The sequence below is a fragment of the Triticum aestivum genome, chromosome 1A (assembly GCF_018294505.1).
Source record: "Triticum aestivum cultivar Chinese Spring chromosome 1A, IWGSC CS RefSeq v2.1, whole genome shotgun sequence".
NCBI lineage: Eukaryota > Viridiplantae > Streptophyta > Magnoliopsida > Poales > Poaceae > Triticum > Triticum aestivum.
Window position 1 is genome coordinate 466,811,409 of NC_057794.1, and position 11,332 is coordinate 466,822,740.

Genomic DNA, 11,332 nt, shown 5'->3' on the forward strand with positions numbered 1-11,332 from the left:
GTAGTTGACATAGTATTTGTGGCAAAGCCACCATTCATAATTCTTTCATACATGTCACTCTTGGTTCATTGCATATCCCGGTACACCGCCGGAGGCATTCATATAGAGTCATCTTTGTTCTAGTATCGAGTTGTAATCATTGAGTTGTAAATAAATAAAAGTGTGATGATCATCATTATTAGAGCATTGTCCCAAGTGAGGAATCAAAAAAGGCCATAAAAAGAGAAGGCCCCAAAAAAAGAAAGGCCATAAAAAAAGAAAAGACCCAAAAAATGATGAGAGAAAAAGAGAGAAGGGACAATGTTGCTATCCTTTTACCACACTTGTGCTTCAAAGTAGCACCATGATCTTCATAGTAGAGAGTCTCTCATGTTATCACTTTCATATACTAGTGGGAATTTTTCATTATAGAACTTGGCTTGTATATTCCAATAATGGGCCTCCTCAAGTGCCCTAGGTCTTCGTGAGCAAGCAAGTTGGATGCACACCCACTAGTTTCTTTTGTTGAGCTTTCATACATTTATAGCTCTAGTGCATCCGTTGCATGGCAATCCCTACTCCTTGCATTAACATCAATCGGTGGGCATCTCCATAGCCCATTGATTAGCCTCGTTGATGTGAGACTTTCTCCTTTTTTGTCTTCTCCACATAACCCCCCTAATTATATTCTATTCCACCCATAGTGCTATGTCCATTGCTTGCGCTCATATATTGCGTGAAAGTTTATAGGTTTGAGATTATTAAAGTATGAGAACATTGCTTGGCTTGTCATCGGGGTTGTGCATGATGAGAGCATTCTTGTGTGACGAAAATGAAACATGACTAAAATATATGATTTTGTAGGGATGAACTTTCTTTGGCCATGTTATTTTGAGAAGACATAATTGCTTAGTTAGTATGCTTGAAGTATTATCATTTTTATGTCAATATGAACTTTTGTCTTGAATCTTTCGGATCTGAATATTCATACCACAATTAAGAAGAATTACATTAAAATTATGCCAAGTAGCACTCCGCATCAAAAATTCTCTTTTTATTATTTACCTACTTGAGGACGAGCAGGAATTAAGCTTGGGGATGCTTGATACGTATCCAACGTATTTATAATTTTTGATTGCTCCATGCTATATTATCTACTGTTTTGGACAATATTGGGCTTTATTTTCCACTTTTATATTATTTTTGGGACTAACCTATTAACCGGAGGCCCAACCCAGAATTGCTGTTTTTTTGCCTATTTCAGTGTTTCGGAGAAACAGAATATCAAACGGAGTCCAAACGGAATGAAACCTTCGGAAACGTGATTTTTTATTAGTTAAGATCCAGGAGACTTGGACCCTCCGTCAAGAAAGCCACGAGGCGGTCACGAGGGTTGAGGGCGCCCCCCTAGGGCGCGCCCCCCTGCCTCATGGCCCCCTCGAAGCTCCACCGACGTACTCCTTCCTCCTATATATACCTACGTACCCCCAAACGATCGGGGACGGAGCCAAAAACCTAATTCCACCGCCGCAACTTTCTGTATCCACGAGATCCCATCTTGGGGCCTGTTTCGGAGCTCCGCTGGAGGGGGCATCGATCACGGAGGGCTTCTACATCATCATCCAAGCCCCTCCGATGAAGTGTGAGTAGTTCACTTCAGACCTACGGGTCCATAGTTAGTAGCTAGATGGCTTCTTCTCTCTTTTTGGATCTCAATACAATGGTCTCCACCTCTCTTGTGGAGATCTATTCGATGTAATCTTCTTTTTGCGGTGTGTTTGTTGAGACCGATGAATTGTGGGTTTATGATCAAGTCTATCTATGAATTATATTTGAATCTTCTCTGAATTCTTTTATGTATGATTGGTTATCTTTGCAAGTCTCTTCGAATTATCAGTTTGGTTTGGCCTACTAGATTGGTTTTTCTTGCCATGGGAGAAGTGCTTAGCTTTGGGTTCAATCTTGCGGTGTCCTTTCCCAGTGACAGAAGGGGCAGCAAGGCACATATTGTATTGTTGCCATCGAGGATAACAAGATGGGGTTTTTATCATATTACATGAAACTATCCCTCTACATCTTGTCATCTTGCTTAAGGCGTTACTCTGTTTTTAACTTAATACTCTAGATGCATGCTGGATAGCGGTCGATGAGTGGAGTAATAGTAGTAGATGCAGGCAGGAGTCAGTCTACTTGTCTCGGACGTGATGCCTATATACATGATCATACCTAGATATTCTCATAACTATGCTCAATTCTGTCAATTGCTCAACAGTAATTTGTTCACTCACCGTAGAATACTTAAGCTCTTGAGAGAAGCCACTAGTGAAACCTATGGCCCCCGGGTCTCTTTCTCATCATATTAATCTCCATCACTTTATTATTGCTTTGCTTTTACTTTGACTTTTACTTTTTACTTTGCATCTCTATACCAAAAATACCAAAAATATTATTTATCATATCTATTAGATCTCACTTTCGTAAGTGACTGTGAAGGGATTGACAACCCCTAAGTGCGTTGGTTGCGTTGAGCTATTATTTTTGTGTAGGTACGAGGGACTCGAGCGTAGCCTCCTACTAGATTGATACCTTGGTTCTCAAAAACTGAGGGAAATACTTATGCTACTTTGCTACATCATCCTCTCCTCTTCGAGGAAATCCAACGCAATGCTCAATAGGTAGCACTACGCAGCAAAGTGAAGAAAACGAACGCACGAACCGCAGATGGGCTAACTTGCGATAGCTAACGTGTGTGTGACCTCTCTTTAGGGCTAGTGCACGTTCTTTTCACGCTGATCATGCAGATTTTGGCTCTATAGAATCTGAAGCACAAAATAACACAATTTTGCCATAGGAATCCCCAAGAATATGGTCACAAACCTTGTGTAATTCAATCTGAAATGAAACCCCCAATTCTGGCCACCCACTCAAAAGAAAATGGTTCATTTTGTGGCAATCCCCCTATTTGAACAAGTAATTACAGGGGAAATGCCACACAGGCCAAAAACCAGACAAACATAGTAAACGAGTTAGCCGACTGCTCGCTTGTCTCCTCTATCCCCACCCTCCTCCCCCTAGACCCAATTTTTTTTAGGGTTCAAGCACAGGTGGCACCGTGCCAGATAGGAATTTTCCCTCGACTAACTAGCCTCCCTCCCCGCCTGCCGCCAATGCCGTCTCTCACCCCGCTCTCACGAACTCGACGCCATACGCTGCCCTGCCCCCGACCCCGAGTGTCGCTTGTAACACGCCTCCCCTGTCGTTCCAAGTCTAAGGATACCATCACCGACGTCTGACCCACCCGGCATCACCATCAAAAGGTAGCGCCACCTTGCTCGACTCCACAAGATCCCTTGACGCATGTGAGCTCTTCCCTCTTCTTCCTCTCTTCTTCTGTCTCAATTTGTTGTTGTTGCTACTTGCTAATGTCAATGGTGGTTGTGTGAATGTACTAGTTATGGTGGTTGCTAAACTTGCTAGTGTCAATTTACTGGTTGTGTAAATCTTCTACCAGTTTCAATGGTGGTACTAACTTGGTACTTGTCAAAAATGATATTGTCGGTATTGTCAATGAAGTGTTACTTATTTGGTGGTTGTCAAACATGGTACCGCTGCAACAATTTACTGGTACTGTTAATGATGGTGCCACTAATGATATATAAATTATATATGTATAAATTAAAAATTGTATACATGTGTTGTGAATGGAGAAAGTCAAGGGAGTCAAAGCAAATTGGGATAGTGCAGCTCATACCATTTCTTTATGGATGTGTGCATAGAGAAATGCAAGCAAATAACCGTCCTTGACTCGTGTTTGTCTGAACGTGGATATGGAAAGTTCAATGAACGCACAAGCAGAAACTATTCATGGCAGCAATTAAAAAACAAGTTGGGTGCATGTGGAACTAATTATAGTATATGGAAGACATTGCTTCAAAAAAAACATTTGGTGTACGAAGGTATCATTTTACGAAGACCATTGATGCTACCGATAATTGGTGGCCATTGAGTTAAAGATATCATTGTTGTCATGTCATAATTACAAATAGTGTGTAATGTTGCTGGTATCATTGCATTTTATGTATAGTTGTGCTATTTGATTGCAGGCACGTCCACAAGCTGCAATGTTTTGGTTTGCTCGAATCATGGAGAAGGATCAAATGTGAGAGGTGTTTGATGCTTGTTGCACAAATGATCATGCGAGGGTGCCAATTCCCACATATCAAGGTGATCCCTCTAAAGTCAATTTGGAAGATTTCATCTGTAAAGGTGAGATGCCCAATTTACACCTTTCCTAACTCGTGCAAAGGGTGCGAAGAAGAGGGCATATCCTTATTCGCCAACTCCTAAGATGAATGAAGAAGATGGCAAGTGAGAGTGCTAAAATTGAGGCATTTGTGTGTACGGTGGAAATCTTTAATGCAAGGAAAAAGATAGTGGAAACTCAAAGTGCACATCAAGTGAAAATGTCATGGCCGTGTGTGATTTCGATGTGAGATCCACTCGTGTTGTTCCTGGATGACCTAGTTTGTTCATACCTCACGTGTATATATGGAGCAATGCTATATTTCAGTATGATCATCTTTCACAACCCCAATAGGTAATCTTGTATGTACGCATATCCTTATATACATGATGCTACGTTGTAAATTTCTCATGTCCATTCATGTTTTATTGTTGATAAATATTACCTTTTGGCCTCCCGATATCCAAACAGAGTTGGATATCTAGCACGATACAAAGGGCAACGGTATCATGTACTAGAGTTGCAACAACACCCTCCAAAGGGAAGACACGAGACATGCAACCATTGCCATTCTTCTTTGTGAAACGTCGCCGAAAGATCATTTGGTGTTCTCAAGATGAAATGGCAAGTTCCCCTAGGCATACCACGGTACAAACAGGAGACCCAAAGGATAATCGTCACTGCATGCATGTGTCCCCACAACTGCATTCGTGATAACAGGTTATGTGGTGTGTATTTTGACAAGTTTGACAATGATGTGTATGTGTGACCTCCCATGCCTTTTACACGTGCAAACACTCAAACATCCCAAGATGATGGTACCATGGCCTCAACATGTGAGGTTGTTGTTGTTAGTCTCGTATCTTGATATTAGTCCTTCTATTTTGTAGTTCATCATCTTTTGTTAGGAAGGAAACATTACTACCTTTTAATTGTAATATTTAGCACTTTATGATATCCGTAAATTGCTTTCGTGCTCATATTCGACGAGAAACTGTTCAAAAGAACCAAGTGTTAGCAATTCAGCACATAGTTTCAGTCTAATTGCATTACATGCATTTCAGCACACAACTCATAACACAATATCATACTATAATCTCTAGAAAGAACTTGAATTCCATGGGTAGTTTTCTAGAATCTGACTCTGAAGAATCTGAAAAGGAACTGGCCCTTAGTCGTATCATATTATGTGCTCAAGTCAAATGCACGAAAATGCCCAGCTGTTTACCAGAGCCCTCAACGGGCCAGATTTTCTCTGGAGCTGATCATACAATACTTGCACTTTTGCAAGACCTGCTTTTTCTTCCCTTTCATCCGTGTGTCATTCAAGTTCAAGAAAGGAAACATAGATTATATGAGAGTAGTATAGAAATTTGCCACATAGTGCCGAGAAAAGTTGACTAGCTAGACTAATATGTAGGGTGGCGAACGGTTGTGATGTGAGACATTCTGGCCTAAATTGTGCATATTTTTTTACTCACTTGAATTTGAGCATTTTTAATGGTTTTAAGTGGCATTTAAAAACATTTTGAAGTTTTGGAGGTGTTGTGCTACTTTAAATTTCCCACATGTAGGTTTTTTTGCTTATACAATAACACGCAGAGCCCACTTGTTCTTGTCACATATTTTAATCCCCTCTTCATGCAAGCACAAGGTCAAAACTCTTGCCGGCGTCCACCTGGTGGCTGACGTAATTTACGAAGGGATGACCGGTGAAGGTTGGAAAAGGAAGGAGGGGTTGCACGAGGGACTTCTTACCCTTCATCCGGCATGACAGGAGCAACATGCGTGTCAAACTTGCACCACAGCACCGCTCGGCACCGGTGTAGGGACGACAGCGTGGGGCGCAGGATGCGGTAGGGAGAGGAATTGTCTGTGGAAAGGGGAAAGGGGTTGTCTTTGAGAGAGGGGGAGAAGTGAGGAGGGGCTACGGAAGTGTCGTGTTGATGTATGCCATCTCTGATGGTGGCATCGGCTGCTCAGGGTGCGGGTGCGGGTATCGGTAGGAATTGGTTATTGATGAGGAGCGAAACAGTTTGGAACGGTTTGGCGATAGCAGGAGCCCCGAATTGATGGGGTTGTTGGGTGGCGGCAGCGAGAGGAACCAGTTCGAGGTATACTCCTACGGTGTCCAAGAAAGGTTTTCAAAAGCCTTTTATATCGCCCCTTGTTCCAAAAATATTAAAGGCCGATTGTTATTTTGAAGGGCTATAAAAATTCAAAAATAAAATTGAAGGGCTGTTTAAGAACTCCTACGCCCAAAAAAGGTTTTTAAAAAAGCCTTTTATATTTCCCCTCCCATCTCAGAAATGTTAAACTAAATTGTTATTTTTTGGTGTGAGAAACTTCTAATCTATTCATCTTTAATCATAGTAGTACAAAGAACTCCTGAGGTAATAAAATTACAATCAGATTCATGGACCACATAGCAAGGACTACAAGCACTGGAGCCAGCCGAAGGCGCACCGCGGTCATTGCTCCTCTCTCGCCGGAGCCGGGCAAATCTTGTTGTAGTAGACAGTCAAGAAGTCCTCGTACTAAGGCTCCATAGAACTAGCGCACCATAGCCACCATAGTTGTTAAAGAAAATCGTAGATCAGAAGGATCAAACATGTAAACACTCAAACAAAGACGAACAAAGACCGGATTCAAAAAGATCCATCGAAGACCAGCACCAACCGAACCCTGCGAGATCCGACGAAGACACACCTCCACACGCTCTTCGATGACGCTTGACGCACTATTGAGACGGGATAGAACATGGGGACATCGACACTGCCACACAACCCCAGTCAAGATACTAAACCTAATAAGAACGGGAACAGGATCCCTCCCATCAGCGAAGGGCCGAGGTCCTTCGCACCTCCATGGCCCAAAGGCCATTGAAGATGGGGCGAACCGGCGGCTGCGCCGACATGGGGAGGAGGAAAGCTAGTGGTCTGTTCTTTTGGAGGAGGAAAGAGTTTTGGCCCTCTGCAAGGAATGCCAATTGTTGTTTTGAAGGGCCGGTTTGAAAAGATTCAAGATAGAGGGTTTACATAATCTGTCAAGAGTGTGTGTTTTGCCTTCCTGTTTCTGTGAGTGTACAGTACACAGCATATCGGCTTCCAGAACACTCGTAATCAGCTGTCAGCATCAATCACAAAGTTGGCAGATGCACACGCCTTGCGTTGCTAGATACTTCCTCCATTCCAAAATATAATGCGCCCGCGCTTTTCGAGATTCAACTTTGATCATAAATTTAACCAACAAGACCAACTGCGGCGGGAAAAAAATTATATAATTAAAAACTTCTTTTGAATACGAATTCATTGATATAATTTTTGCTCCCGCCGCAATCGGTCTTGGTAGTTAAATTTACGGTCAAAATTGAAGCACGGAAATAGAGAAAGCACTACATTATAAAATGGAGGGAGTATCTACGTAACCAGGCTTGTCATGAGATGTTGTTTTTCGGATACGACTATGTACGATCGTCAGCCTTAACCTCGCAGTTCTCGCCAGCCGGTTCGAGACGCTGTTTGCGGACAAAATGAAACAATACGCGTGAAGAGGCACCTTCGTGGAAAACTAATAGCCTGACCGTGACCGACCTGACCAGCGTCCTCTATATAAGCATCAGAACATTTGATCATGGCTTTCATACCCATCCAACACCTCACGCAGTCACTATCTCGGACGACGGACCAAAAAAGGAAGTCGTGAGGTTGTTAGAGAAATGAAGATTACCGTGATCGTCTTGTGTGTCGTGGTAGCGTTGTTTGGGGTCGCAAGTGCCGTCCTGGGGTCCATCGCCGAGGGCACCAAGCTCACGGTAAGTATGTAGAATGGTAGTGGCTCCGTCCATCTCAAGCAAACTGAACTGATCCGCGCGCTTGCGATGCTTCGTGGCGCGCAGCGGAATGACATTGAGGTGTACAGCAACGAGTGCGTGTACCCTGACAACCCGGCATACGCACTGGCGCTGCTGGCGGCCCTCCTGCTGCTGTTGGCCCAGATCACCGCCTCGACCGTCGGCGGTTGCTGCGGCCGCTGCAAGCCCCGGGGCGCCGGCTTCTCCGGGTCCAAGCCCGTTGCCAAGTCCAAGCGGGCCACTGGCGCCGCCCTCTGCGTCCTCTCATGGTGAGCTTCCGTTCTCATAAGAGGCATGTCGAGGATTCGATCGAGCTGACGCCAATTCAACGGCGATGGATATGTTGCGAATTGTGTGCAGGATAATGGCGTTGATCGCGGAGCGGTTCTTCTTGGTAGGTGCGGCGATGAACATCCCCATGACGCGCGAAACTAGCCAGGGCCGGGGGTGTCACGCCGTCAATGACGGCGTCTTCATGATGGGGGCTATTCTGAGCATCGTCGCCACCGTGTTCGGGATCATATCTTATATCATGCTTTACGCGGCGGCGGCTGGTGCTAATACTACCATGGGGGCCGTGGCGGGGCCGTCGTCGGCAGGCGAGATCAGGCTTGACGGGATCGCGATCGGCCACCCTGTTGCCGCTCAACAACACGCGCAAGCTGTGTAGAGGGCGTACTCTTGCTTCTACCATCCAGACCGATGGTGAAGAATTGCAAGCCACGTTACATGGGGCGATGCCCAAGTGATACCAATTTTTCTTACCGTTATTTCAGTGTGATTTTTAAACTTCGGCCGACTGCATACAGTCAATGGAAGAAGACGGTCAGCATGATTTTTGATGTAATTTTAATATATTTTTCTAGTCGTTTTGTAGTTTGGTGTCATTCCATTGCATTGTTCACCGTTATTCTTGATAATATTTTTCAATTATAAAATGACTTCAAGCGTCTTGTCTAAAAAACTGGAGGATTGGTGGTTTTTCCCTTTCTTTCCATGTTCCTCTTTTTAATATTGGCTTTTTCCTTCTTTTTTTCCCCTGGTTTGCCTTTTTAGTTCTTTTATTAACCGTGGGAAGTACAGATTACGCAAGAGTACATGTTACATCATGCGGGAAGTACTTGTTTCATGGAAAATGTTTTACGCCGGGGCGCCGATTGAGTTTTCGGCGGATCGCTCAAGACACACGACCTGACTCATGGCCCCGCACCGCTCTCTTTCCCCACCGCACCACTACCTTTTCCCTATCTTATCCTCAGCCGCACCACACCACTACCTTTTCCCCACCTTATCCTCAGCCGCACCAGCATCTATCTTCATCAAATCTCTCTCACCATAGAAGCCCTCTCAAGCTCGATTCCTCCTCTCTCTCTCTCTCTCTCTCTCTCTCTCTCTCTCTCTCTCTCTCTCCATTCCACCAGTAGCCATGAGAGCACTAGTTTGTTGTTGCTCCGCCGTAGCATCTCCTCCCCTCCTCCCCCCCCCCCCCCCCCCCACCGCGTGCTTGGCTGGAACCAGCCAGCCTAGTGCCCGACAGCGACCATTCTTGTAGATAAAGCTTCAACCTCCGGCTGGATTTTTGCTGGAACCACTAGTGAGGATGTTACAAGCAGGGGAGATTTTTGCAGCAACTATGTTCTTTTTTTGCTGGAACCGGTCCTAATTCTTGCTACCATCTTGTCTTGATTTTGCTGGAACAAGCCTAAAAATTGCTACCGTGGTTCGATTTTGCTGGAACCGGTAATTTTTCCTGCTCCAACCTAATACTGGAGATTTTTGTTGGTAAAGCTTTGACCTCCGGCTGGATTTTTGCTGGAACCACTGGCTGGGGATGTTACAAGCAGAGGCCATTTTTGTTGGAACCATGTTCTTTTTTAATCACCGGTTCCAGCTTCTGCTCAGCTCAATTCATCTTTTTTGCTGGAACCAAGTCATTTTTTGCTGGATCCGGGTCTTTTTTTTTGCTGGAACCGGCAAATGATTTTGCTGCGACGGCAACTTCTGAAGTTTTTTGTTGGTTGAGATTATTTGCTACCTTCCGAAGTTTTTTTGTTGGTTGAGATTATTTGCTACGATCAAGAGGCGGCGACGCATTTCTGCTGGAATCGCGTTAATTTTTACTGGAATCAGGGAACTTTTTTGCTTCAAGCAATTTACTGGGTTGCTAGTTCCTCAAGTCATTTTTTGCTGAAAACCTTTTGCTTTTTTGCTGGAACCAGTTTTGGTTTTGCTGCAACTACCCATCGGAGTTCTTTTTGGGCTGAAATGTGTTTTTTGTTGGAACGAGATGGTGCAGTTCGACGGCGGCGATGTCGTGCTATGATGGGTGGTGCCTACGCGAGTTGCTGGAAACGATGTTTGGATGAGCTGCATTCGGCGAGGAGTGGTGCTGGAACAACGGGAGATGAGGAGGATGTGCTACGCCGGCGAATTGGAGCTGCAGGGAGAGGCGTGGAGCGATGGAGATCCGACTAGCGGCGGAGATCCAGCGGGTTAGGTCGCTCGTCCATGGCGCTGGCGCTTGCCATGCGTGCTCGCATGATTTGCAGGGTAGAAACGGTATGATGGGGACGAAAGCGACCTGAATCTGACGACTAAAAGGGATTTTATCGAACGTACCGGGTGTGACCGGCCCAAATTTGGGCCGGCGCGCCAGCGCCTAGCGTTGAGGAAGTACAGGGTCCATCACGTGAGGATCATATGGGGAGTGATAGTTTCGCATGAAGCACAAATTGCATTACATGCGATCGGAGTAGTACCCGTGAGGGAGTACAAGTATGTTGTCTCGGAGAGTTATACCTGTGTTATTTGTGGAGCACAAGTTTGTTATATTTGTAAGTACAAGTTTTGTACAAAAAAATTCATCAAAACATATCAACATGCGATGGGATCTAATTCCGAACATCTCGACGCGAGGAATGCAAGGGTGCAAACAGTCTGTAATTTGAACACACGGTTTAACAGATATTTCATTCTAAAAATCAATCTCACAAAAAAAAAGTATTTAACAGTCCTCCCATTCACTTAGACCATTGAAAACCCACTTAAACTTCTTGGTGATGACAAATGACACAGATGCATAATGCAGCTTGTCACCACTAAATCAGTTTTACTCATTCTTAGCAAGAGATACCCCTTAACTAGTGATTGCTAGTTTTGTGCCATTTGGCAAAGCCCAAGGTCACTCCATCAGGCTGCATGTACCGTCACATGATAAGAAGCCCTACTTGCCAGGTTGTACGGTGGCGAACGGTGAT

General features: G+C 44.5%; 1 protein-coding gene and 1 long non-coding RNA gene across 2 annotated transcripts; both read left to right on the plus strand.

Annotated features, from left to right (window-relative positions):
• The first annotated feature begins 7,884 nt into the window (after window positions 1–7,884).
• On the plus strand, window positions 7,885–8,934 carry LOC123149159 (uncharacterized). Its single transcript, XM_044568741.1, has 3 exons — window positions 7,885–8,036; window positions 8,121–8,344; window positions 8,436–8,934. The coding sequence occupies exons 1-3, from the start codon at window positions 7,941–7,943 to the stop codon at window positions 8,743–8,745; spliced, it is 630 nt and encodes a 209-aa protein (XP_044424676.1). The 5' UTR covers window positions 7,885–7,940; the 3' UTR covers window positions 8,746–8,934.
• A 267-nt stretch (window positions 8,935–9,201) lies between these two features.
• Window positions 9,202–10,955, plus strand: LOC123149211 (uncharacterized). Its single transcript, XR_006474532.1, has 2 exons — window positions 9,202–9,815; window positions 10,372–10,955. It is a non-coding gene; the product is annotated as an uncharacterized lncRNA (long non-coding RNA).
• The last annotated feature ends 377 nt before the right edge of the window (window positions 10,956–11,332 follow it).

Excerpts from the sequence above, each read along its gene's own strand:
- LOC123149159 (XM_044568741.1), top strand. The coding sequence starts at position 7,941 with ATGAAGATTACCGTGATCGTCTTGTGTGTCGTGGTAGCGTTGTTTGGG. Across the intron at positions 8,037-8,120 it reads CCGAGGGCACCAAGCTCACG|CGGAATGACATTGAGGTGTA; the intron begins GTAAGTATGTAG and ends CGTGGCGCGCAG. Across the intron at positions 8,345-8,435 it reads GCCCTCTGCGTCCTCTCATG|GATAATGGCGTTGATCGCGG; the intron begins GTGAGCTTCCGT and ends AATTGTGTGCAG.